Here is a 27469-nt window from a genome sequence, read left to right as displayed (position 1 = left end):
CTGTGGGAAGATGCATGTTAAATGGGGTCTGGACATTGGGCACCCTCCTTACCACTGTAGCCTCAGCCTCCCACCTTCCAGGGCCAGAACCCCGCCTGCCACTCTCACCCCATGGCAGGGTCCAGGGCAATGCCCTTGGGGTTGTAGAGTTCCAGGTCTAGCAATGTGACACATGTGTCCCCATTTCTGTTGCAGACAAAGATCCTATCATCGATGTCATCCACAAAGTAGAAGTTGCCTGTCAGCCAGTCGATGGCCATCTGTTCCACGTCTGGAGAGTACAAATGAAAGAGCCATGGGGTGGGGTAGGCTCTCTTGCAGAGATGCCCACCCTTTGCTGGTGAGAACCCACACCTGGAAGCCCACCTTCTCTGGACACCCTCCCACCCAATACCCCCATGCTGAGCTCAGAGTGGATATACAGGAGGCCTTGCGTAAATGCTGGCTGACCGGTTGACTGACAGACTTCCCAATTCTAGCCTATCCTTGAAAAGGGACCATCTTCTTGGGGCACCAAAAGGTAGAGAGCACAGGTCCACCAGCTCAGTCTTTTTTTTTTTTTTTAACTTCGCTTTTACTTGGGATAAGAGCACTCAGGCTACCAAAACATTACACATCTTTGCTTTTCACTGGACTTTTATCTGCTTTCTACAGTAAATCTATTTAGCTCATGCTAACCAGAAGCGCTGACTGGAAGCTGGACATATGGCATAAATTTTTAAAGTGGAAAAGCAGGGCACGCGCTAATAAACCCAGTTTGGGAGAAAAGTATTTCAAAATATGAACTCTACAGAGATGCAAAAGGGAAGATCCTTGGGGGCAAAAGGTTGGGCACCAGTGACATGGGCCAAACTTCCTCTACTCAGCCCCAGTCCCCTGTTCCTGCAATGTCCTTATTGCTCAATGTCCTCATGTCCTGGGGAGGGTCAGAAGACGTGGGGAATAAGTCATAGGGCTGGAGGAGACACAGTCTAGGAGGAGCGCCATGAAAGAATCCTCAGGGTAAACTGAGGCATGGCTCAGAAAGAGATGGGGCTTAAGGACGATGGGAGTGGGGGAAGGAGATGGAGCCCAGCTGCCTAGACTCAGTTTCAGGCATGGTTCTGGAGGAGATGGAAGAAGCCAAGAAGGGCCAAAGGAAAGAGAGGCAGGGCAAGGGTGGCTGGAAGTCAAGGAGGCAGGAAGTCTGGGGACAGGGACACATGCTAGCCTCCTCTGGGCTCCTCCTCTCCAGGACCACTGGCTTCCTTCCATCTACTCACAGCCCCCGTCAACTACCACCATCAGAGATGGTGCCTCTTGCAAACTGGGAAACTCCTAAGGCAGTGACTTTCTGGGACCCCTGCCTGGAACTCCATCTCCACTAGTTTCCCCAACAGGTAAAGAAATCTTTGGGCTACCTGCTTTGGGCTTAAACTCATCCTCCATTACCCATACTCAACCCAGTAGGGATTCTTCTGCCCCCAAACAGCTATAGCTATAATGACTTGCTGTTCTGCTCGACCCCTCCCTAATTCCCCCTCATCCCCACAGGGATTCAGGGGCTGCTCCCTAACAGTGGGTTGGGGTGGGGTGGGGGCAACAAGAACAGAAACGCAGCTCTCAAGGAACTTGGCTGGGCCCTGACACTGACTCAGAGTCACAGGACAGGAAGGGAAGGAGCCAACTGAGGGCTTCATCAAACTAGTTTCTTCTTCAGGTCCTCTCTGCTAAATCCCATCCCAATGCCTGGAGAACAAGGCCATAGAGATGAGGTATTACCCCTGTAAGTATTCATGCATCCCCAAGCCCAGCCACTCTTTCCTCTGGGCCCCCAATACTGTCCCATCCTCACAAGATTGGAGAGAGGGGGAAGAGTAGCTTGAGGAGGCCAAGGCCCTGTAGGAAGAGGGCCTAGTGCAGGGGTAAGGCAACCAAATTCTTTGCCCCACACGCTGTAACCACAGAGAAAACAGATTCAAATGAATGCTGCTGGGCTGCCTCCAAAGGAAATCGAAGTCTCAAAGCAGGGACCTGCCTGCAGCCCCTGGCAGCCAGCAGGGTGGCTGGAAGTCAAACAGGGCTGCGTGCCCTTTACTTGGTGGGCACGGCAGGGGTCTGGGGGCTGCTGGCATGTATATGAACTTCATCAGTGAAAGCTGTTTTCCCAGCACCAGCTGGCGCAGCTACGGCCGGCCTTCTCTCCGACTTCCTGAGGCTTCCCTGAGTCACTGCCCAGCCCTAGGGCTGGCAATACCCTGCCCCTGCTCCCCCTATCTACCCTTCTCTTGGCAAGAGAGAGAAGGAAGAAACCTGCAGAGATCTGATGCCGCTATCCCAGGTGCAGCTCCACAATCAGCACCCCCAGCCCCAGGATGTGGCCTGGATTCCCTCCCAATTCCGGGAAGGAAGGCAGAGAGATCATCCCTGCTCTCAGATATTTACCCTTGGCCGGTCTCCCTTCCACCTCCCCAAAGGCCAGGCAGGGCCCCACTCAGCAGGCCGGTGAGGAGTTGGCAAGAACTGGAGTCCTCAGCCTGCCTGGCCTCCCCTTTGGTATTTTTGCAGCTGGAGACTATTAGTTGCAAGCAAAAATCCTTTGTTATCCAACCCCCTGCACCACATTATTTTTCTCTTTGCTAAAGTTCAGATTCCTCTGCCTGCCCCACCACACACACACATGCACACACACGCACACACGCACGTATGCACACACTAATGCATGCACAATCACACACACACACATACACTTAGCCACCACTCCAAGGCCAGTGTAGAGAGATGGGCTCAAATGGAGAGGAGGAACCTTGCCTCCAGGGCTGCCCTATAGGCAGTATCTGGGCCACCCCTCTCTGTCTTATGAATTGGGGTCCAGGTGGAGTCCTGGGCTTCAGCCCAGAGATCCTGAGCATTCTGGCTCCACCAGCCCTGAGGGGAGCCGTCCCCTTATGGCCCAGCCTTCTAAGGGTCAACCACCTCAGTGCACCTTCTGAAGAGGCTCTGGCCAAAGGCCAAAAATCCTGAGGACAGGAGAATCTCAAATAAACCCAAGGGGAGAGAGGGAGGCTGTGTTGTGGAAGCAGTTGGGGGTGGTCTAGGGGCAAAGGGGCAGGGGATTCCAGCATGAAGAGGGAGGCTAGGAAGCAGGGAAGAGGTGCAGGAGTCAGACGAGAGACCACAGCTGCCCATTATGGCACAGAGGACTTTCAGTTCCAGGCCCCAGAATAGACCTGGTGTCCTGGCACCCCATCCCACTGCTCAGCATCTGCACTCACTACAACTCCAGCTTTTCTCAACTTCTCCCTCATTCCCATTGTTCAAAAGGCATTTCCGTACATGGTGGCTGCTTTCCCAAACACACGGGTCCCACCCCATGCCCAAAAAGACTCTAGCTTCAGCTGCAGGATTCTAGTCACCTGCTCTAAAATAAGGAAATCTGAGGAAGGAAGAAGCCTTTATGCCCTGAGAAAATGTCACCCAACGCATCTACACACCCAAGAGTGTATACACATCCAAAGAGGTCCCTGGACCTCTAACCACATCCCCAGGGAGCACACTAGATTCTGGCCCTTGTTCCAGGAACTTCCCCACCTCTCCTCCTATCATTCTGCTCTGCCCTGGGTCCAACTGGGCCCTAGACACTCACAGCCTGAGTTTGAATTCTGGTTCTGTCACCTTCCAACTGAGGCTATGGGCAAGTTACTTAATGCCTCTGAGTCTCTGTTTCCTTATCTGTAAAACTGGATGGTGCACTAACTGCACTTAGCCTGAGGCCTGGTGCATGATAAACACTCCCCACATGGGGGCTGCGGTTCCCACCATGTCCTCCCCTCCCTGAGCCCATCCTTTCCCACCTTTTCCACCAAGTCGCCCTCTGTGCCTCCAGCCAGAGCCCTGTGGCCTCCTGACTCTAGGTGGGCCCTCCAGGAGGGCCATTTGGGGCTAACACCTACTACTCGTCAAGACTCGGCTCAGGCTCCCAGAAGGAAGCTTGCCCTGTTAGAAGGAAGTTTTCGAGGCCGGGCTTGGTGGCTTACGTCTGTAATCCCAGCACTTTGGGAGGCTGAAGCAGGTGGATCATGAGGCCAGGAGATCGAGACCATCCTGGCTAACATGGTGAAACTCTGTCTCTACTAAAAACACAAAAAATTAGCCAGGCATGGTGGCGGGCACATGTAGTCCTAGCTACTCAGGAGGCTGAGGCACAAGAATGGCGTGAACACGGCAGGCAGAGCTTACAGTGAGCCGAGATTGCGTCACTGCACTCCAGCCTGGGCGACAGAGTGAGACTCCGTCTCAAAAAAAAAAAAAAAAAAAGAAGGAAGTTTTCCTGTTACAGGCTCCATAGGCCTCTGGAGCTTCTTTGATCATGGCCTCTTCACCTGACTACAAATACTGTAAGGAGGGCGCTGCCTTTTGTCTTTGTTTCAGGCGCCTGACGCACATGTATTGATCCTTTGAACAAATATTTATTGAAGACTGAGTCTGTCGTTCTAGAGCTGGGCCATCATTTTCCCCCTCTCTTCTACTGCCAGGATCCTGCCTCTCTGGCCTTGGGACACTCCAAGACGGTGGGAGAGGACAGTCTGTCTAGTAATCCCACTCAGGGATCTTGCCTGGGCCTGGGAGAGATGGCGGAGAGTCTGAGGACTTCGAAGGTGGGAAGGAGACCTCGTGGTGAGCCTGGCAGAAGCTCTGCTAAATGATGTGGCCTCATGCTCCTTGTTTCCTGCTGGGTCCCAACTTCAGCTCTTCCTCCTTCCACCAGCCAGTCTGGAGCTTAGCCGTGTTGTGTCACCTCGTTCTCCTGGGCTCCCTTCCTGCTCCTGCCTGTGATTCCAGCCTGTGGTTATGTCCTGCTACCTTCCCCTGCCTGGCTTAGGTCCCCAAGAGGCATTTCGACCTAGATCCCAGGGATGATGCCTGGATTCCACTCAGCCCATCTTAGGGTCTTCCCTCTATTGAGAAATCCTTGCCGGGCTCTAAAACACATCTTTCTTGCTTAAGTTACTTCCTTTGGCTTGAAAACAGCGAGGGGAGTGCTGGGAGCAGTCTGGGTGGAGAGGCAATTTCAAGGAGACAGCGGGGGAGGAGAGGACAGGGCTGGATCTGGGCCGGGAGACACAGGGCTGGCCCTGGCCAGGAGACAGGAGGAGCAAGAGTGAGCTGTTAAATGATTAGGAAACTCAGAACAGGAATGGGAAGCAGAAGTGCCAGGATGCAGGGGGCCCAAGGCCAAAGAGTGGGGTGGCTAGAGCCACCCCTTCCCAAACAGCCTGGCATCCCGTGGGTCAGAAAGGCCAAGGAAGGGCATGGTTAGCTTTCACATATGAAGTCTGGAAGTGCTTTGTAGGCACGGGTGGGAGGCTGAGAGGGTCCAGGGGTGCCCAGCACAGTGGGGAGGTAGCACCCCTTCCAGCAGCAGCAGCCAGTTCATTAGACTCAGAGGGGCTGCTGTCTGCCCCTTCTTTGCCTCCCCTCTAGACAAATCACTACCCCATTTCCTGTTGTGATTTCGAAAACACACGCACTAAAAAAATAAATAAATAAAAGAAAGGGAGAGGAAGGGAAAAGTGAAGTTGGCCAGCTGGACCTGGGACCCATTTCGCAACCTTGCTGCCTGCAGCCTAGGGGCCCTTTGCTGAGCTCCCCAGCCACCTCCTTCTTCCCCATGCAGCATGGTGCAGGGAGGGGAACCCTGAGAACTCTGAGGGCCCCTTTAGACCATCCTTTCACACACAGTCCAAACTCCTGAGTGACTTCAGCAAACCTGATTTCCTTCAAGGCCTCTATTTACAACCTCAGAACCTCCCCTCACCATACACACCCATGTTCCCAGGACCCCAATCTTGCAGTCTGCCTCATTCTTTCTACAGTGGTGGCATCCTCCAAGGTGAAGGGAATACAGATCAGAGGAACTCAGCTTAGGAAATGCAGGGTTGGGCTGGGGTCGGTAGACTGCACCACCAGCCCTGCCCAGGGGCAGCCTGGCAGGAGGCTGGACAAAGCTGGGTTACAGGCTCCATAGGCCTCTGGAGCTGAGAGACTGGTCAGAGGTGGGGGTGAGAGTGCGCAGTCCTGGTTCCTGACTCAGGGACTATCAGGCCTGTTGATCCCTCTGGGCCTCAATTTTCAGAACTTTAGTCTTTTGTGTATCACTTTCAAAATGTCTGCCATGCTTATGTACAGCTTGTGCTACTGTTTATTACCAGTTATTTCAATTAACTTACTTTTCTTATTTCACTGCAACCTAAACAATTGCTGAAGTAACAGATTTGATGTGCTAGTTACAGGAGTTTCCTAATGCATATCAAATAAAAACATAACTGTAACAGTTAAAAAAAAAAAAAAGCTTGTCCAGGTACCATCTAAAATCAAATCAATGCATAACCCCTTTGAGAAAGCAGTAGTGAAAGCCAGGGCTGCTCTTGGTGCTGGTCAAGGGTCTTGCCTTCTCTTCCGGCTCTCACCATCGAGTTCTCTGGTCTTGGAATTCGAGCCTCATAGACCTCCCCAAACCACTGGGCCAGCGGCAGAGGGGAGGGGGAGGTAATCTCAGGTGGGAGGAAAAGAGATGACCCACCCAATCCAGGGGGATGACACTGGGCCTGAAGCAGGAGGGTCAGCAGCCCTGGGGCATTGAAGAGGAATGTGCACACACTGCAGGGCCTCGGGGGGGCCCTCGGGGGCTCTCAGGACTCCACAACAGGTCTGACTCACATGGCCCAGGACACATGTGAACCAGGCTCATTTCCTGGCCTCCTTCCTTCTTTCTATTCTATTTCTGCTTCCAGAGTTTTCTCTGGGGCAGGCTCCCCCTTCTGCCTGCACCAGCGGGCTGGCCTCGCTGGCTCGAACACCCCTCAACTGTCAGACTCCTCCCTCTGTGTGCACCCCTGCTGCATGAGGCTCAGCCCCAGGGGTCCAACAGAGGCCACAGTCACAGCACAGAATGGAAGGCTTGCAGGGAGGGCTGCCCTGGAGGGCAGAGTGAAAGCAGGAGAAAGCTGCAGCTTTTCTTCTTCATCCTCCTTGGGGAGCTAATTACAGGCCAGCAGCCACTGTGCAGGTGTGTGCCTGGGACCAGCCACCCTACACACCAGGGCAGGCCAGTCAGCATCTCCTGGGGAGGGGGATGACCCGGGAACTGGGGGAGGGGCTAGGGGAGAGACACTGACATCCTCAGTTTGGGACCCATAATTAGTTTGTGGGAGAGAGCAAAACAACCATCCTCAGGGTGACAGCCAGACATTCAGGCGGCAGGGGTGTGGAGAAGGGGGAGGGCAGGGAGGAAGGGACAGAAGCTGGGACAAGAGAAACCCACTCATTTACCCCACAAGCATTTCCCCTTGGACTCTTCTAGCCTCCTGGACTCTGCCCCTGAGAGGCCCAGTGAGTTTGGCGGACTGGGAGGCAAGGCAAATCTGTTTGCCGAGGGAGGGGTACCGGCTTCTCCTGGGGAGGAAGTCAGATAAGGAGACTAGGACAGAGTAGAAGTTGAGAAGGTTACCTCCAGGACACCCCATAGCCACCTACCCACAAGCCCACTGTATGGCAAGACGCAGGGCTGGGGAGGAAACTGACAAGCTGTCTGCCCAGACAGGCCTGTTGAGTAGGGCACTGGACAAGGAACAGGGGGAGGGCAGCTGCACAAGAGGGTCTAGCACCAATCCCACCCCATCAGCCATGGGGTTCCCTGAGTCGCCCACTCGTTAAGAGCTCAGCCAACCAGTCTTGACAGCCCCCAGCTCAGCACCCCAAGGAGGACACATGTCTGATCACAGGTGAGCTGTGGACACCAGCAGCCCAAGGACGCTATTGGGGATGCTCTGGAGGAGCCAAAGGCAGAAATGTGATCCTTACGCTGAGGCCACGGAGAGTGAGGGCTCTCAGAGGAACCCCTGCTCTCCACCATTCCGGGGAGGGGCCTTTCTCTCTCCCAGAATGAATCCCTTGTAACCTCCTGGGATCTTTCTTTTCATCACAAGAACTAAATAAAGAAACTTGAAGATCTTCTAGAGAGGCCCAAGGTTCACAATCCTCAACTTCAAAGTGTGCTGTCCTTTACCACTGGCTTTCACTCCAGTTAATCTGATCTAGACAGACAAGCTCAAACCCATTAGGCAGATTAGGAAACCAAGGCAGAGATGGGAATTCTGGCTTACTAAACAGTTACAGATCAAGTTAATCTCCCTTAGGGGGTCAGATCAACCACAGGCCAGATTCTTCCTCTCAGCCCTGTGGTGCATTTCTTTGGAAATGTGATGCTGCCAGATGTTGACTTTAAGGCTGCTGGTGTAACAGCCTCTGAGATGGTCAGGGCTGTTCCCGGCAGTGGGTCTACACCCAGCTATGCTCGTGCCCCTTCCTGTGACACCCCTGCTTCCACAACTAGGATAGCAAAGTGTAGCCTAGGGAGGAGCCTGAATGGAAGCATCCAGGATATTCTAAAATCTCATGTGGCTCACGCTCCTCTCCCAGCCTCATTCACTGCCACAAAGCCACAGAGAAATAACCTCAGTACTGCCTTCCCCCGATGGCAGCAGAGAGTCCATTAGCAATGGTCCCCGAGGGAAACGATGGCCCATGGAGACACAGCAGCTGGGTCCCAGCTCCTTTACCCTCAGCTGCAGCCTAACAGGGCACCTCAGGCTTCCGCTCCTTCTTTCCCTAGCCTTGGCTCCCACTGCACCGGAAAGTCCCTCTGCAGTCTAGTCAACACTCCCCTCTCAGAGAAGGGACAGTCCCTGGTCTCTGGAGATTGACCATTCACTGCCCCCTCAGCCCTTGGCCAGAAATGCAGGGGCCATCCAGACACTTGCTCAGAGAGCTGGGAGGGAGCGTGCCAGTGGCTCTGTCCCGCCTCAAACACACACTATTGTATCCAGCCTCCTGCTTCTCCTGCCCCAGACAGGACCATCCTGTGTAACTCCCGGCCTCTGTTCAAGACAGGGTCCACCTTCCCCGTCTCCCTTACCCTCCCCAGCCCTCCAAGCTGAGAACAGGTGACTCACGGTGCAGACTGAGGGAGATGTTGATGGTGTGCTCATCCACGAAGCCCTTTAGGCCAGGCATTCGGGCACACTTGAGCTGCGTCTGGGCAGCATTGTCCCCGACATGCACCCAGCATACGGTCTCATTGGCATAGCTGAAGTCCATGGCTGTGGTCTGCCGCGTACTCGTAGGTGTGATGGTAGACACCTGGGCCCCACTCAGGTACGTGGCCAAGATGTTCTGGGAGTTGGCTATCAACAGCACAGGGGGCCGGTCTACTGGCTCTGGGAATGGGGAAGAGAAGAGTCTGTGCAGCCAGGGCTCTAGGACCACCTCTCAGGCCACCACCCACCAGGGAATAGCATTGAGGGGGCTTAGTTAGCACTGTGGCCACAGGCAACCACACCCACCGTTCTTGGCCTTGCAGGAGCGGTTATCCGGTTGCAACAGGTATCCTTCGACACAGCCACATATGAAGGAGCCGTCTGTGTTGGTGCATAGCTGGCTGCAGGTGCCGTACACTGAGCACTCATCAAAATCTGCCGGGGAAAGGGCAAGAATGTGGTCATTTCCAGTGTGACAAGGGCAACGAAGTGGGTGATCATCAGACATGATCAACGTGTCCATCCTTACAGCTACCTTGAAGGACAGTTCGGCAGAGTCTATTACAGCATGAAATGTGCAAACCTTATCACCCAGCAAGTCCAGTCTTGGAATCCACTCTAGAGAAACACTCATGTACATATCACTCATTCATGCAGGGAAGATTTATTGAGTCCCTACTATGGGTCAAGTGCCAGGGGTACATCAGTGAACTTTAAAATAGACCCACATTGCTGTCCTCATGAAACTTATATTCAGATAATAAATGAAATATAGTTACTATAATAACATACGAAACAAAGTAAATAAAGTATACGTTAGAGGTGCTAGTGCAATGAAAAGAGAACAGGGATAGAGAATGCAGATGGCAGGGATGTAATTTTAGAGGGGTCGGGGGACGGCTTCACTGAGAAGGTGGCATTTGCACAAAGACCCGAGGGAGGCAAATTTAAAACAGAAAAGTTTGCATTGCTTGTAGCAGTGAAAAATTGGGAACATCTCACTCATCAACAGGGAGGTGACCAAGTAAACTGTGGTAAAAGTCATACGTCATAGTGGTTTCTAAAAGAATGATGTAGATCTTTACATATTAACATAGAAAAAAAAAATTGTGGAACATACTGATGAGTGAAAAACATTGAAAATAATACATACAGTATACTATCGTTTATGTAAAAAAGAGCACGCAGTACTCTTGAGCAGTGCTTCCAATTAGATTTTCTGTGAATACACACAGACAAATGCACAAAAAAGGGCCTGAAAGAGAGAGAGCAAACTGATAATAGAGTTGAACTCCAGGGAGAAGGGAAGGGGACTGGAATTGAGGGGGATTTGTCAAAGGGGACTTTGGTTTTATCTGTTAATGCTTTAATTTTTTACAACAGAAAACTTTACATATAAACTATAATTTTAAGATGAATTTTTAAAAGTCTAGTGGAAGCAAATGGTTAGGGCTCACAGTCATGCCCTGGGGTGGTGGCACCCCCTCTCTTGCACCTTCCTTCTAGTTTCTTATTCCAGCCAGGCCCCCTACCCCTCTCTGCCCCTCCCTGCCCACCTCAACTGGCCACTGGCACACACACATGCACACAGGCACATGCACTCACATACCTTTGCAGGTCTTGCCATCTGCCTGAAGCTGAAAGCTGCTGTTGCAGTAGCAGGTGGGCCCATCGAGTGTGGGTACACAATGGTGCTGGCAGCCCAGGCGAGAGCAGTTGCCTCGGAGCTCTGTGTGGGGGCAGGAGAGACACATATTCAGGCCGCCAGATCTGGCAGCTCCACGCCGGCCACAACCTTCCCCGAAACCCAGTCAACCTTCAGAAACCACTTCTAAGGGCTGCAGTGTCAGAGACAGAAGGGGCCTTAGGAAGCATCTACCATATTTCACAAGTGAAGAAACTGAAGCCCAGAGAGGCTATAAGACAAGCCCAAGGTCACACAGCCAGTGATGGCTTAGAACCCACGTGTCCCTGTTCTGGATGTTCTGGGCTACCTCTGTCCCCATGGAGAGGGGTTCTGGCACTTTGTTGGGGTCAACAGGAAGAGGGGATGGTGAGTCTTATCCCTTTCATATGCCTCTCGTCTACACTGCCTGAGGATTACAATGTTGGCTGCAGCTGGGGCTGAAGAGTGGGCATGGAATCGTGTCTGTCCCCACAGGATCCCAGCTCTGGCCTGGAAGCGCCTGTCCAACCCATCCCCGGAGCCCTAGAGGCCTCAGAGAGAAGGCCTAAGGCCCAGGTAGAGGACGGGAAGGAGGAGCAAAACTGGTCCCCTCTGGATTCTTTTCTAATTCCTGCCACTGACCCACTTCCACAGGGGAGACAGAAGGGAATAAGACAGGAGGGGGGAGAGGTGGGAGAGCAGTTGCCCCCCCAGACCAGCGACCCAGTTAATGGCCTTGCGTGGGGCCAGGCAGCCTGGCCACAAAGACCCCTTTGTCCAGCGGCCTCACACCCTGGCTTCCCCCTCCACCCCCACCTAGGAGAGAGAGCCGCCCAAGATGCTAAGACGTTTAGAGGCACTAAGCCTGCCAGGAAGAGTTGGGATGGGGGGCCAGGCCCCAGCGATTCTTTCTCCTCCCCACTTCCACCCGAGAGCCATTCATGCTGCCTGCCCAGCCTTTCTCCACAGAGGGGGAAAATATCATTTGCTCTGGAAAACCTAGAAAAGAGTAACTTTTTTGGATATAGGGTGAGGGAATGAGGAGGCCGATTTCCGTAATATCAGAGAAGGAAGTTCAGACCTGAGGTTTTTGAAGTTCTCTGTTGTTTTAGAGACTGTAAAGGTACTCAAAAGGAAGTAAGCTTGAACACACACCACATGAGAGGAAGGGGTGCATGTGGTCATTTAAGTCAGCCCCCAGGCCCGCATTCTGCATCCCGTCCCAGGAGCTTCAGATGAAAACATGCAAAATCAGCCAAAGAAAGGGAGAAAAATCTTCCACAAACTCCCTTGCTCCATCCTCCCTGCTCCTAGTGAACAGGATCCAGACGAGTCTCCTCCCACAGACAGATGTTTTCTCCGGCACACAGCACAGGACACTGCCCCCACACCCAAGCACAGCCCCTCCCCTAGGGCCACGCTCATGGCCTCTCAAAGCCGGCCTCTTACTCCAGGCCCAGACCCCGAGGAAAAGAGAAGGGAGAAGCCACTGTTCCCTAATATGCAGGCTTGAGGCTCTGCCTCCCCCGACACAACTCTCAAATGCTCACGCTGTGACTGGACTCTCCATGGCCCACAGGGCCCTTTGGGGGAAAGACTGTAGAGCTGGTGACCTGAGCCACAGGCTGGAAGCAGTCTGACTTATCATCCTAATGTTCCCACCTCGGCCTGGATGGCTTTCCTATCAACCACCTCAGACAGTCTAGACTGTCAGAGAGGGAGGAACCAAGGCAGATTTAGGGCCCCTCAAAGATCTGCAGCTCCTGGGGGATGCCTTCTAGGGCACCCGTAGGGGCGGCAGGTAGACTAAACTAGATCGCTAAGCTTTAGTCACAGCACCCCTGCTCCTCCCTGTGTTCACACTCAGGCTTCATGCAGAAAACCTTTTGAAGAAAGGATCATACTATTTTTTTTAAAAGTATGAAAACACTGATCTCTCATCTTACAGAAGAAAAACTGCGACCTGGAGAGAGGTAGTGACTAGTCCAAGAACATACAGCCAGAGGGAAGTGTCCAGGCTAGAGCCCACAGCTGAGGCCCACAGGACTGTCTGACCAAGCTCCAGGCCCAAGGGGCACATCAATTTCATCTGCTCTGTGAAGGTAAATCTAGGCAGGGGACCAGGACAAGGCCTCATCCCCACTGAAGGTGCCAGGACAGTCCTCGGAAGGTGGGCTGATAACATGCTGCATCCACACAGGAGAGTAGAGAGTGGAAAAGTCCTTACCTCGGCAGTGGGGCCCCTCATCTGAGCCGTCCATGCAGTCCTGGACCCCATTGCAGAGGCGGGACATGGGAACACACAGCTCAGTACCCAGGCAGTTATGCTCATTCGGCTGGCATCGCTGGGTCTTACTCTGTGGACCTGAGGGCAGACAGAACGGTGGGCATGAACAAGCTGGCTATGATGGCTCTCTGGTCAGCTGTTCACTGGGGACGAGGGGAGATAAAACTGGGATTTCAGAGCTCAGGAGGCCTTGGGGCTAGTTAGACTCTTCCACCTAGAACTCTTTTACAACATTCCCCACAGTAGCCACACACCTGTAGGCAAACAGGTGGAGGTAGAAACTAGGCCTTCAGCAAAGAGTCCACCCTCCAAATGCCCCATTCCTATGGACGCCAGTGCCTCAACATTCTATGCTCAGGAGACAGGCTGAGGACAGCCTGGTTTTTGATGACGACTGAGGTCAGTAAAAGGTTTTGATGATGCCGGGAGTGATGGCTCATGCCTATAATCCTAGCACTTTGGGAGGCTGAAGTGGGCAGATCACTTGAGGTCAGGAGTTCAAGATGAGCCTGGCCAACATGGTGAAACCCCATCTCTACTAAAAATGCAAAATATTAGCCAGGCATGGTGGCATGCACCTGTAGTCCCAGCTACTTGGGAGGCTGAGGCAGGAGAATCGCTTGAACCCAGGAGGCAGAAGTTGCAGTGAGCTGAGATTGCACCACTGCACTCCAGCCTGGGCGACAGAGCGAGATCTGTCTCAAAACAAACAAACAAAAAAAGGTTTTGATGAGCTGAGGGAAGCAGAGTCCATGGCAGAGAAACTCCAATGATAAAGAAAAACTCTTTCCCATAGCTCCCAGGTTGCAGAACCCGGGGCCAAGAGTGGTGCCAAATCTTCTAGACCTTCACTGTCCAATACGTAGCCCAGTCACATGTGGCTATCAAGCACTTGAAAGGCGGCAAGTTCAAACTATAAGTATAAAATATACACTGGATTTTGATGACTTAATACCAGAAAAATGCAAAAGATCTCTAATGATTTTATACGAATATACTGTACTAAAGTGATAATATTTTGGATCCATTTGGATTAAATATTCAAATTCATTTCATCTGTTCATTTTTACCTTTTTTAAGTGGCTACTCGAAAATTTCAAAATAGCACATGTGGCTTGCAATACATTTCTATTGGACAGCACTATTCTAGACTTCCAACCCCACAGCAACAGGCCTGATAGAAGGATTTGGGAAGAATCAAAGGTTGTGGTCTGGCCAGGCACGGTGGCTCATGCCTATAGTCCCAGAACTCTGGGAAGCTGTGTCAGGAGGATCACTTGAGGTCAGGAGTTTGAGATCAGCCAAGGCAACATAGTGAGATCCCACCTTCCAAAAAAAAAAAAAAAGTTGTGGCCAACTGGTCATATCATCTCTGGAACTTCCTTTGTTGCTCAAGAGGATGGATGAGATAGACAGACCACTGTCTATTGGCCCCCAAGCCTGGACATGGTATGTGAGTGACAGTGTCTATGACCCATGTGTGCCTGGACGGGAGTCTGCTTACACAACTGAGGGTATGGCTGTATAGCATGCAGCAGTGTGTAGTGAGAGTGTATCTGTGTGTCTTTCTGTATGCTGGTGTATCTGGCCTCAGTGAGTTTCCATGTGAATCAATCTGGGTTTGTGTGTGTGTGTCTCTATGTTGGTATGTGTGTCTGGGGACATCTTTCTGAGTATAGAGTGTGGTTCTGCATCCATGTTTGAGTGTGACTCTGTGTTACTGTGAGAATGTGTTTGTGCCTTTGGGTGGGAGGTGGGCTCATCAGTGCCAGGTGGGTCTGTGTGTGATGTTATGATTCCAGGGGGTATGAGTGTGAACAGAGTGGTAATGCATATAAGGTGAGGTTTACAGCAAACTGAAGGAAGAATGAACAAAAAGAGCCAGATCTGACCCTTCTGCATGACTTTCTTTACTTCTGACACCCAAGGATCAGGGTCAAAAGTGTGGGGGTGCAGGTGGTGTCAGACAAGAAGAGACTCCAGGCTGAAGCACCTTGCCGTAGATATACTTGCTGAATACCCCTGGCCCCCACCCTCCAGGGCAGAGTGTAGGGCTGAGGCAGAGCCCACTAGTGGCTCCCTTTCCAGCCCTAAAATTACCCCTGATAATTATGGGTGGGGGTGTGGGGACAGGACACCAGATGGGACTGGAGCAGGATAAAGCCCACGAGAGAGAACAGAGATGGACCTAGGAATGCAGGGTCGCTTTGACCCTGGCCCAGATTAACCAAGCAGGGGAGAGGCTAAATGTGGAGCCACCAGGACTGTGCCAGCTACCCAGGACTCTGGGGTCCCACCAACAAGTTCTCCACTTCCCTTGGCAGGGCAAAAGCTGGGCGGGGACCTTTCTCCCAGTTAAAACAGCTGCCTCGGATTACACCACTTACTGGGGGCAGGGGAAGGCGGGGGTAGCGGGAAAAGCACAGGGGTGGGGCTTCTGGTATGGGGCTGAGCAAGTGCCAGTGGCCTCTGGCCTGGGAGCCAAAGGACAGAGGAAGATCTGAGGATCCGACAAGACCTGGGGCCAATCATCAAGGGTCAGGGAGGCTGAGAGGTGGAACGAGGGAAGAGCTGGAAGGAAAGGGAGGCCGGGCCATCTTCTAGCAAAGCTGTCAGCCCAGAGAACACTGTCTTGGGGTGCAGCACCTGAGGGAGAAATCTGAGGTGCCATTTCTAAGCCCAACAGGCACCATGCCATGCATTTTGAAGGGGTGTAAAGGACAGTTTTAGCTGTGTCACGGACAAATACAATCACTGAGCAAGGTCCACACCAGGCTAGGGATCAGCTGTCCTCCTCCCAAACATCTGCCAAAGGAAGAGGGATAAGTTAAGGGTTTGGGGAGAAGAATCCAGAAAAGGTACTTACAAATCTCAGGGGCCTCGTCAGATCCGTCTGGGCAGTCTCTCTCACCATCGCACCGCCAGCCCTTTGAGATACAGGTTATTTGATCTCTGCAGGCAAACTGCTTGGGGCTGCAAGTCTTAGGGGCTAGGGCAAGGAAAGAAAAGGGGGTATAAATGAAGGATGGAGGCCAACTCTGTGGACCCAGAGTTCCCTAGGACTGCTCTTCCTTCCCTAGCATCAGTCTCCATCTGGCCCAGACCCTCAGCCATGGTCTATGTGCCTGGGGGTGTCAGGGGGTGGCTTTGGGTAGTTCCTAGACACTGTGTATCTGCGGTGGGGGTGGGGAGGATCCAGAAGCACATTTTACTGCACCCCTCCAAGTCCTCTAGGCTGCCTGTTCCTGGGAGTCAGGGTCAAAGCCTTTGCTATTCTTGGTTACTCTCATCAGACACCAGCACCCCCGGCTTTGATGACAGAGTGATGGTGAAGGGGGGTGCATTTAGGCCTTGACATGTTTTCTCTTTATCTTCCCCTAACTCCTACTAGAGGCCCCGAGCTGGTCTTATCTAACCTCTCTGCTTCTCTGCCTTCTGGGACACTCCTGGTCCCCTGACCCATCACCCCATCCTTCCCAACCCCTAATCACTAGGCCCCCAGATGGGAGCAGTGGGGAGGGATGCCCTTGGCACACAGAGTAGTAGTTGGAGATGGTATTAGCAGAGGCACAGGAGGGCAAGGCTGGGCAGGAATGGGCAGGGTGGAGAGCCCTGCTTCCATCTCCATTCCCTATTTTTTTTTTTTTTGAGACAAGGTCTCACTCTGTTCCCCAGGCTGGAGTGCAGTGGCACAATCTCAGCTCACGGCAACCTCCACCTCCCGGGCTCAGGCGATTCTCCTGCCTCAGCCTCCCCAGTGGCTGGAACTACAGACACGCATCACCATGTCCAGCTAATTTTTGTATTTTTAGTAGAGACGGGGTTTCGCCATGTTGGCCATGCTGGTCTCAAACTCCTGACCTCAGGTGATCCACCTGCCTTGTCCTCTCCATTCTCTAAAGACACAGCCTCCCTTGGTTAGACCTCAGGGAGACTTTCAGTAGACATCCTTAGAGTTAAGAAGCACCTAAAGATTTTCAAGATATCAGAATTGGGGAGCAGAGGCAGGGGGATGGCTGAAATGAACTCTAGGAACTGGTTTCAGTCTAGTCTAGTCCAACTAGTTAGCTACTATATTCAGGACCTCTTGGCCCTACCTTCCCACCCCAATCAGGCTTCTTCCACTCCTACCCCATTCTCTTCCCTCATTCCCCAAGGAGGAATTAAGAATGGTGACAACTAACTCTTTTTTTTTTTTTTTTTTTTTTGGAGACGGAGTTTTGCTCTTGTTGCCCAGGCTGGAGTGCAATGGCACGATCTTGGCTCACTGCAACCTCTGCCTCCCAGGTTCAAGCGATTCTTCTGCCTCAGCCTCCCAAGTAGCTGGGATTACAGGCATGCACCACCACACATGGCTAATTTTGTATTTTTAGTAGAGATGGGGTTTCTCCATGTTGGTCAGGCTGGTCTCGAACTCCCGACCTCATCTGATCCATCCGTCTCAGCCTCCCAAAGTGCTGGGGTTACAGGCGTGAGCCACCACGCCCGGCTGACAACTAACTCTTATTATGGGCTCAGTATGTGCCAGGAATTGTGGTAAAGCAGTTTTTTCCATGTATCATCGTATTTAATTCCCTCCACAGTATGACAAATGGGGACAACTAATACCACCATTTCACAGATGAAGAAATTGAGCCAGGTGACTTGGCCAGGGTCAAATAGCTGGCAAATGACAAAACCAGCTAAGCTGACTCCAAGCTCTGAACCAGTGAAATCCACACCAGTCCTCCCATTCCCACTCCTCCCAACCTCTATCACCACATCCTCCACAGGAGGAACAGTCACCCACCCCTTCTCCCCCACCCAAGGCTGAGCTCCCAGTCTCCTGGCCTTTCGTGGCTTTTCCTCAGCCTGTGCCATCACATTTCTATTCTGCTGGCACACACTGAAGGCCAGCTCTATGCCAGGCACTGCAGTAGGCATCAGGGTGCCAAGGAGGGTGAGATGACCCTCTGCCCTGCAGGAGCCAGAGTCACCTGAGAAGACAGCTGTACCCAACTAATGCAAATGCAGGGCAGAGACAGAAGTATAAGGAAAATGGGGGGGTGGGGGCTCTTAGGAGGGAGGGAGTCTGATGGGAGCCTCACCGAGATGTCCTCCCTCTTAACCCCCACCGCTGGCAGGGGAGACGGCACTCAGGCCCCTGGCCAAAATGACCGAGTTCAGGAAACACATCAAGGATGGCCTAGCCAGGCTCCCCCTTCACCCCCCCTTCCCTGGCCCCCACCCTGAGCCTGGAATAAAGGCCCCTTGAGGAGGTGGATAATGCTGAGTTCATTGCCCCACTGGGCCAGCTGTGAGGTCTTCCCGGGAAACACAGCCCGCCAGCCTAGTTAGCATGCCGGAGAACCGTCCGCTTCCCCTGACCAGCCGTGGCCGGCTGAGGGGGAAAAGGGGGGCTGGAATGGGACTCAGAGGCAGATGAGATGTTTGGAGCTCAGAAACAGACCCCTGTGCCACCCACCTGGGACTTGGTCCATGCCCTGCTCCTCCCAGGGGCAGAGCGCACAGCCACGGCCTGAGGTCACCGGGTGGTCATCTAACCTCCCCTCCATTCCACATCCCAGCCATGGTGCCCCCTCCTTTAGCCCTCACTGAGTCCCCCCCACTGTTCCCCACCCCCATTTTTGGCCTGAACTCCACAGAGGAAACAGCAGCTGGCAAACTCCAAAAGCTGGAATGAGAGAGATTCACAAACCAGATGTGCTCTTGCAGGGAGGGGATGGGGGATGGGACAAGTGAAAGGAAGAGGAGGGCCCAGGCCCCTATCCCACAGCAGCACCGCGGGAGGGGGCCACATCTCCCGAGGGCCTGGCCAGCACAAGGATTGCAGAGAGATACGTGAAAGAACTTCCTGTCAGGGCTGGTGTTGAAGGGCCCAGGAATCTGGAGCGAGAAGGCTGAGGCCTGTCTTTGATTTCCTTCAGGGGGAGAGGAAAGAAAGAAACAAATAAACTACTTTGGGGCAGTCTACACAGCCAAGGGAAGCCTCACTCAGAGCTGGGAGAGAGCTGGGTTGGGAGCGGGGTAGGACACTTACAATCTGCTTAGAGGGAAAGCCAACCCCACTCCCCTCAGAGGAGCCTTCTGTGTCTGAATCCAGCACCCAGGTCACCTTTGTGACCTGTAGTTTAGATGAGAGAACAACACTGCCCTAAGGTCAGAAGCAACTAAGGCCTTCCCCGCCTCCTAGCCCGCATGAGAGAACCCGGAGGTCTCCCTGACCGATGGGAGCTAACCTTTTTCACCTTGCTAACCACCAGCCACTGATTGGAAATACGGTGACTATTAACTCACTTAGATACTATAACCCTGTGAGGTGGGTGCCCTTGCAGCCCCCCTCTCACACATGAGGGAGCTGAGGCACAGGGTGACTGGTAACTGAGCAGGTGGTTTTCTCATAGGTCATGGGATGCAGCTGGGTTAAGAAAGGAAACCAGGCCGGGCGCAGTGGCTCACGCCTGTAATCCCAGTACTTTAGGAGGCCGAGGCAGGCAGATCACGACGTCAGGAGATCGAGACCATCCTGGCTAACGCAGTGAAACCCCGTCTCTACTAAAAATACGAAAAATCAACTGGGCATGGTGGCAGGCGCCTGTAGTCCCAGCTACTCAGGAGGCTGAGGCAGGAGAACGGCATGAACCAGGGGAGGCGGAGCTTGCAGTGAACTGAGATCGTGCCACTGCACTCCAGCCTGGGCAACAGAGCAAGACTCCGTCTCAAAAGAAAAAAAAAGAAAGAAAAAAAGGAAACCAGCTGGGCGCAGTGGCTCCTGCCTGTAGTACCAGCACTTTGGGAGGTGGAGGCGGAGATAGGCGAATCACTTTAGGTCAGGAGTTCGAGACCAGCCTGGGCAACATGGTGAAACCCTGTCTCTACTAAAAACACAAAAATTAGCGGGAGGCGGAGGTTGCGGTAAGCAGAGATCACGCCATTGCATTTCAGTCTGGGTGATGGAGCGAGATTCTGTCTCAAAAACAAAACAAAACAAAAACAAAAAACAAGGAAGGGAAATTGCAGGGAGAACGCTGTCGTTCTCTGGCCCTGGTAGTGGGGAGAGGATTTTAAGGGGTGGCCTTCAGGCTCCTCAGAGAGGAGGGAAGGCATAGGGGAGACAGAGAGGAGCAAGAATGGGACAGAAGAAGGGGAAGACAACCAGGAGAAGAAGGAGAGAACTAGAGAGGAAAGAGAGAGAGCGAGTTTGGAGGAAGAACACCAGGACACAGGGGCTGTCTGTTCTCGGCTTTGCCTGAAGATGAATGTGACTGCCATGCTAACTTGGCCAGCACCCTGCCCCACCCCCCCAAACCCAGGCACCCAGCCCAGCCACAGCCCCCAGGGCCACCAAGCTGGAGCCAGGGCAGGAGGTGTAGAGTTGGGTGTGCGTCCAGACACAACACAGACCCCACTGCCCTGCTTGAGCCTTGGCTGTCATCCTGTGTCCCATTCTGGGACCTTGGGGCTGGGGAAGTGGGGTGAGAATGCCTGGCCAGAGAGGGTGACAGTGAAGTCCAACCCTGAAGGAGTCTTCTCCAGAGGAGGGGAACCCATCCTTTGATACCCCTTGAGGGAGCGAGAGCAAGGAAGAGAGCTAAGACCTTAGAGGTTCTTCTTAAAGGACAAGGAGACTCAGGGACTGCAAAAGCATGACAGGGACACTTGGGGCCCTTTTTAAGAGTGGACACAGCAGAAGGAGAGATAGGTTCCCCTCTGAGATAGGTGAGAGGGGGTTTTCTAAAGGGAACCACATGATATAGCTAAGGGAACAGAGTGGGAGGAGGATGCTCAAGGTGCGGGGGGTGGGGGGGGCGGGGACAGAGCCTGCAGGAATCTGAATTTTCAGCCTTATGTGGGTGGGGCAGCAAGGGCCTCCCAAACCCAAACCGAGAGGTTTTCATTGAATTTTATGTATTTTGGGTGTTGCCCGGTGGCTCCTTCCTGAGGCTCAGACACATTTTTGTCATTCCTGAGTCTGGGCCTCTGCTTTGCGGCCTGGACAGACAGACAGACAGGGTGGCTTGGACAGCCAGGGGAGGGGAAGGGTCTCCGCTTCCATTCTGAGTCAATATTGATGCAGCAGGACATTAGCCTGACCCGTGACCTCCCCCACCAGCTTTTCCTTTCCCCACAAATAAAAGCCAGACCCCCAGAAGGCCTCCAGAGGTCACCATATCACTCACCAGGCATTTCTAAGCCTCCCCTCCTTCTCCCCCCACCCCAGCCACACACACGGCTTATGCTCACCAGAGTAAAAGCTCCAAGCTCTTGACTCACTCCTTACATCTTTCTCCAGTTCTTAGGCTCCTGGTCAGGAGGAAGTTCTGCCAGAAGTCTAACCTCCCTCCTTCCTTCTGAAATACCTCCTTTCTCCCTCTTAGCCCACAAAGGGTATCAAGTTCCTTTCTTCCAGAAACATTCTCTCCAAAACCCATTCCCCAAATTAATGGAGGGGGAAGAAGAAAGCGGAAGTCGGAGGAAAGTGGAGAGGAAACTTTTGGTGCTGAACTGGACACTGGGTCTGGCCAGGAAGGCGGAAAAATAGCCAAAACGGAGGGGAGGGAGCTAGGGGGTGAGTGGGAAAGCCCAGAGAGACTCTTGCTCCCAAGAAGCTTTTGGGATACCAACAGGCCTGGACGGTGGTAAATGGAGACAGGCAGAGAAAAATAAGACAAGTGACAGAGACGCAGAAAGCGGGGCAGAGAATGTCACAAAGGTTCGGCAGTAAGAGATGAACCGAGAGGGTGAGAGACAGAGAGGTTCTAAAAAGCCAAGACAGCGCACACTAATGACAGACAGACAGAAAGACAGACAGACAGCCAGAAATGCCAGGAAGGGGGCTCAGTCCAGAGATTGCCAAGGCGATGACACAGTTGTCCTGGGATGAACCCAGAGAATGACTACCCCGCTGAGCCTAGAGTAGGGTGGAAGCAAGATCTGTCCTATCTTGGGGAGACAGAGTCTCAGCCCTAGGCAGTGCCTAACTCAAGGGAGACCCAGAATAGGGACCACTACCACCCCTGGAGTCAGGAGGGTAGAAAGGATGAAGAAAATGGAGCTCTTCAGCCAGGGAAGCTAAGGCCTGGGGGGAGAGGCTTTCATCTCCCGTAGGAGAGCAAGAGGGACAACTCTCCACACACACCCCTCACCTCTTTCCCAGGGAGGGTTTATATTGGTGCCTGAGGCCATTGCACCGGAAACACTCCAAAGCCAACTGCTTCCTTCTCCAAACAATGCAGGATCCTGCTAACCAGGCTGAAATCTGGGACAGAAGAGGGAGGCAGGTTCTCCACCGCTCATACCCAGCACTACCAAGTCAGGGGCCTTCCCGCAGTACCATTCAGCTGCACCCAGATGCCCCAAGAGCAATGAGCCCACACCCAGAGCTGGAGGACCTGAAAGGTGAAGAGTCTGAGGAGTGAGGAGGACCCTGAGAAGACAGTACTGGGCGGGAATAAACCTAGGCTTGGGGGTTCTGATGTGCAAGGGCTCACACTGCAGCAGGAGGAAAGAGAGTTAGACTTGAGTAAGGAAGGGCTTCCCAAAAGGTAAGAAAGGGCTTCCCAAAAGGTAAGGAAGAGGTTTTGAAGAATGGGGGCATCTGGACAGGAACTGACTCTGGCCAGGACCTGGGCTGTCATCCTTTGGGAGGCCCAGTGATGGAAGGGTGGTTGAGAAAATGAAGAGAGGAGAGAGAACAAGATCAGAAGAAAAAGATATCTAGTGAGGCAGCCCTAAACATCAAAATATCCCTCCAACCCCAAAATGAATTTCTTACACGTTCTTGCTTTAAAAGACAGCGAGGCAAAGGGAGACGTTTAGGATGTGAGTCTGATCAGGGAGAAAGGAGTTTGGAACTTTCTCTCAGGGATCCAGGACGCTAACACCCCAGCTTCATAACTCACTTCCACTGTACCTACTCTAGTAACTGGTAATGTGCCGGCTCAAGGGGGTGTGTGGAGGAAGGTCAGGAAAAAGGGAGGGAGGAAGTCAGCCTTATTCTGTGAGCTGTATCTGTCTGGGGGTGCCCTCCCCACTAGAAAATGTTCCCCAATCTCAGCAGGGCCCTCAATAGTCCCATTCTCCACCCCATCTTTCTGCAACCTCTCCAGCAGCAGGTACACTCGATTTTGTCGCTAGTGGGGAGTGACGTTACTCCCCAAAGGGCAGGGGACCCCGGAGGCAGTTTCAGGCATAGAAGAGAAAGCAGAAGAGGTGGGAAAGCCCCTAGGATTGCTGCCCTGGAGAGAAAGCAGCAAGGCTGTGATAGCAGGAGGAAGGTTACATACTAAGTCAGGTGAGCTGGGTCATTTCCATTCTCTGGAAAGTAAACAAGAAAGTTCAGTGTTGATGGACCCTGAGGCAAGAGGGCAGGGGTTAGGGATAAGGGATCCCCTAGGCTGCCTCTGAATAGAGTTGAACTTACATTTCTATGCAATTCCCCTTTCTCACCACCCTGTACCCAAGAGTGGGGTGGAGCTGATTATTTATATTCCCACTCCCAAGGCAGAAATATTGGTGTGTGTTTGGGGAGGGGTCCTCTCCTGGGGCTTTGGATAGTGTGATCTGAGCTGGAGATACGGAGGGGGTGTGGGTGAACATTTTAAGAAAGGGTAGGGAGATAGTTAAGGAGAACATGTCCAGTCTCTCTCTTCCACTAACTTGGTGTGGCAAATAGAACTCCTTTAGGGCCCTGGGAGTGACGCTATCTGGGGTCCCTTCCCGACCTTCCCTGCTCTCCACAGAAACCCTCTTGCTTCTGCCTAACTCTAGCCACCCTCCTTCATGGGGCTCCTGATGGGTCTCTCTCTCTCTCAAAATTTTTTCTATTCCTCCCAGAAGCAGCCGCAACCCCAATCTCCCTGCCTCGATTTCCCTTCTCACCTCACAGGGCTGAGAACAAGAGAAAAACACATGATAATGACAGGAGTTATGGGCAGGAGCCGGCTGTGCGGCATCTGGAGGATATTCAGGAAAAGCCCCTCTCCTCCTCCGGGGCAGGTAATTGGTGGGGTGGGGGTGGGGGGTAAAGAGTCCCCAAGATGGCACAACTGAGGGCCACTAAATATGTTTTTTGGGGACACAGCTGCTTCCTGACCCTGTAAGTCTCCTCCCCCAATTGAAGCAAGTTAGAGAGAGGGAGGGAGATAATCTGGTTTCAGAGAAAAACTTTCCCAATCCCAGTCTGGCAAGACAGAGGAGGGGGTGTATGATGGTATCGGGCCCAGTTTTGTCTTTGGATGAGAGGGCTAAGATGACAGGAAGGGATGAGATCCCACCCCTTCTCAAATCAGGGACCTAGCGCAGCCCAACCCCATGACCCCAGCTTAATGCTTAAAGCTTGGGCAAGACTTGAACCAGTGACTCACAAGTAGGAGAAAAAAACAGCTGACAAAAAAAGGGAAGAGAGGCACCCCATTTCCCCAAAAGGATGCAGTTCTAGCCTAAGCCTAACTCTGCAATATACAAACAGTGTGTGTATGGGATTTTGGGCTTGGGGGGGTGCAGGGAATAAACAGATTTACTAAAGGAGTGTGGGGGCACAGTCATAATCCCCATCCAACCTCCAACTCTCCTTCCAATCCAAACTGTGATGAAGCCAGAAGTCAGGGAGAAGGCAGCCTCCCCCACCCTCCTACCCCAGCATTCCAGGCCATTCTCCAGTCCCCTTCCCCAGTGATGACATCTGACGTTTTTTCATCTCAAAGCTCCCAGGAATTAAGAAGGAAAATTCAAAGTCACATAGTATGGCGAGCTCCCCCTCTCTGCCCCCCAACACAGCCCTACCCCAGGCTACTGACAGAGGCCCTGAGAGGGGGAAGAGCCCACTTCAGCACCCAGGCCTCCAGCCGGGGCTCTGGGGTCGATTCCACGCCCAAGCAGGGGGCCCTCCCTCTCCCCACCCACAGCCTTCCCGGGCCTGCCTGCCCTCTGCCCAGCAGGGTACCCCTGGCCTGGCTCCCCTTTCGAGCTACAGAGGCCAGTGCAAAAAGCCACCCCCCCCCCACCCCCTTTTGCAGCCGAACATTGCAAATCCGGATTCCTTCACAATTCAGATGGGGGGTGGGGGGTTGGAGGATGTAGGGGAGGCGGAGGCCCTCCCCGAACAGAGATAGGAAAAGAAGGCCTCTCTTCCCCAGGATCAGAAAAATGGGGAGCCCTCTTCTCTCTACCCAGGCTTCTGGTCTTTGTTTGTGCTGGGGGGCCCCGGAAGCATCATTTGCCCAGGGCCCCATCCCCCAGATCGGACCCCCATCCCCGCCCCCAGTCGGGCCGCTGCTGTGTCAGCTGGACTGGGATAACAAAAGGCACCCCCTCCCGCATCTCCCTTCCCCATCCGTATGCAGGAGTGGGGGCTGGGGAGAGGGTGCCCCCAGGGGTCCAAGGGGGACGCGGAATCTCACTCACCGTCGATAGCGGCCGCGACCAGAGCTGAGAGCAGGGGCAGCAGCAGGAGCAACGGCGGGGTCAGCATGGTGTGGGCTGATGCAAGCAGCAGCCCCTTCCCCTCTGGTCCTGCTACTTCTCTCCTTCACCCCCCCCAGTTGGGGGGTCCCTCTTTTCCTCCTTTCCCCCTCCTCCTTCTCTGTTCTTATTCTTTCCTTCGGCAAAGCGCACCAGGGGCGTGGGTGAAGAGGTAGAGTTCCGAGCCCCTTGGGGAGGGCCTGCTGACGCGGGTGAGCCCCCTGCCCCCAAATCCAAACCCTTCAACCCACCCCCCCGCTTCACTCCTCGCTGCTCTTTCCCCCTCCCCGGGCGAAGCTCACAGCCCCATCTCGGAGCCGCCTCCGGCTGCAAAAATGCACAATTGGGAGGAGGCGGGGAGGGGGGGTGGGGGGCGTGGACCGGGTAGGAGAGCCTTTGGAGGGGGCTTGATGGAGCTCTGGGGGCTCCCCTCGTTTCCGCCTCCTCAGTGCATGGGCCTGGAGCTCGCACCGCTGTTCCCCGGACTGAAGTGCCAAGGGGGGAGCTGATGGGGGAGAGGGAGGGGACGGATAGAGGAGGGAGGGAGGGAAGGGGCGGGGAAAGAAAAAAGGTTGGTGGCGGGGGGGGGGGAGAAAGAGCTACGCGGCAATCCAGTGAGTGCGCATGCGCCGATTTGACGCGCTGCCCAGGGGAGGGGGACGCGGACCCGCGACAGGGTTCGGAGTTCTGGAAAGCGGTCCAAGAGTGAGGGTCCCGGGGACTCGCTAGCTAGTTTGAGGCCTGGGGCGCCCTCTGCCCTGGCTGGGCCCTCCTCCCTGGTGCTCCAGAGAGCAGAAGGGGTCGAGGGTGGGATTGGGCAGTGGGCGGAGAGCTGAGCGGCTCCCCTTTGAAACTCAGTGTCATACTCTAGGATTTCAGGCTGCCTCTGGGGGAGTCCGGGACTCGGTGGTCTGGGCCGATGCTCGATTTTCTAGGTGAACCCTGAAGGTGCCTCCTCTGCCCAGGGTGGGGACAGGGGCCGCCAGTCCGCGAGGAAGGTGTAGGGAAAGGCTGAGCATTGATTTGGAGACTTTGGAAGACTGGACTGGGATTGGGGCCTGCGAAGGAGGGGGCGGGGTGGGGGAGGGACCGCGAGGACCCGCCCCCACCTCGCTCCGGGGCTCGGAGTAAACAGGGACACCCGCGGGGACACGCCGGAGCTTGTCCGCCCGCGTGGGGCTCGGGGATGGAGCCCACCTTAGTACCCGCCCGCCCTGCTCGCCCAGCCCTGGGCGCGGGAGGGGCAGGCCCTGGTTTGGAGGGAGGTGAGTCACCAGCGGGTGGGGTTGAGGAAGGGCCACCCCCTTTCGCCCAAGAAGTCGGGGCTCATTTATTTTTCTGGTTTTTTTTTTTTTTTTAATACCTTCTGACTGGCTTGCCACCAAGTTAGGGTTTTAGATTCCGAGCGCCAGGATTTGGAATAAGATGAGGGACTCTGGACCTTCGTTTCCAGGCCTCGGGTTCCAAGGAGGTGTCTGCTGAGTGCCGGACCTTTGTCCCCAGGCTCAGCCCACACGGGAATGATACTTTGCAGAAGGCAGGCGCCAGGCGGTTCCCAGGGGCCGGTGAACGTGCTTTTGGTCACTGCCCCCTTCTGGGCGGCGTTTTATGACTGTTACCTTAGTGTCTGACTTTCTGGGTGTCTGCATGTCCGAGTTCAAGGAGCCGGGCAGACGATGTCGGCTGCCAAAAATTGACGCTGGAGAGGAGGGACGGTTCCCCCTTTTAAGTTCTAGTTACAGAAAAGTCCCCACTCCAGTCTGTCCTTGGCAGAAACAGGAGCAGCACGAAGGACTTGCCTCCTAATGACAGTGAGCTCAACCTTTAGCTTCTTCCAGCCGGCTTTGCTCAGCGCTATGGCCACCTGCCTTTAGTCTCCCGGGCTAAAAACCTCAGACTTTTTGCCAACTCAAGGGGGCCTTTCCTTCCTATATCCAATCTTGCCAGCCTGTGCTCCAGGCTTGTCATTTTTTTCCT

General features: G+C 53.7%; 1 protein-coding gene across 1 annotated transcript in view; it reads right to left on the bottom strand.

Annotated features, from left to right (window-relative positions):
• The window catches only part of LRP1 (LDL receptor related protein 1), an 85121-nt gene extending 58637 nt beyond the window's left edge, over window positions 1-26484 (bottom strand). The window contains exons 1-7 of the mRNA XM_054442952.2: window positions 25436-26484; window positions 15897-16019; window positions 12971-13108; window positions 10687-10806; window positions 9384-9512; window positions 8994-9257; window positions 109-271 (exon numbers count right to left, since the gene is read on the bottom strand). Coding sequence (XP_054298927.1) covers window positions 109-271; window positions 8994-9257; window positions 9384-9512; window positions 10687-10806; window positions 12971-13108; window positions 15897-16019; window positions 25436-25502 — 1004 coding nt within the window. The 5' untranslated portion in view covers window positions 25503-26484. The remainder of the gene's footprint in view (window positions 1-108; window positions 272-8993; window positions 9258-9383; window positions 9513-10686; window positions 10807-12970; window positions 13109-15896; window positions 16020-25435) is intronic.
• Between the last annotated feature and the right edge of the window lie 985 nt (window positions 26485-27469).

The sequence above is a fragment of the Pongo pygmaeus genome, chromosome 10 (genome assembly GCF_028885625.2).
Source record: "Pongo pygmaeus isolate AG05252 chromosome 10, NHGRI_mPonPyg2-v2.0_pri, whole genome shotgun sequence".
NCBI lineage: Eukaryota > Metazoa > Chordata > Mammalia > Primates > Hominidae > Pongo > Pongo pygmaeus.
Note: the sequence above shows the minus strand (reverse complement) of the source record. Positions and strands in the feature narration are given on the sequence as shown.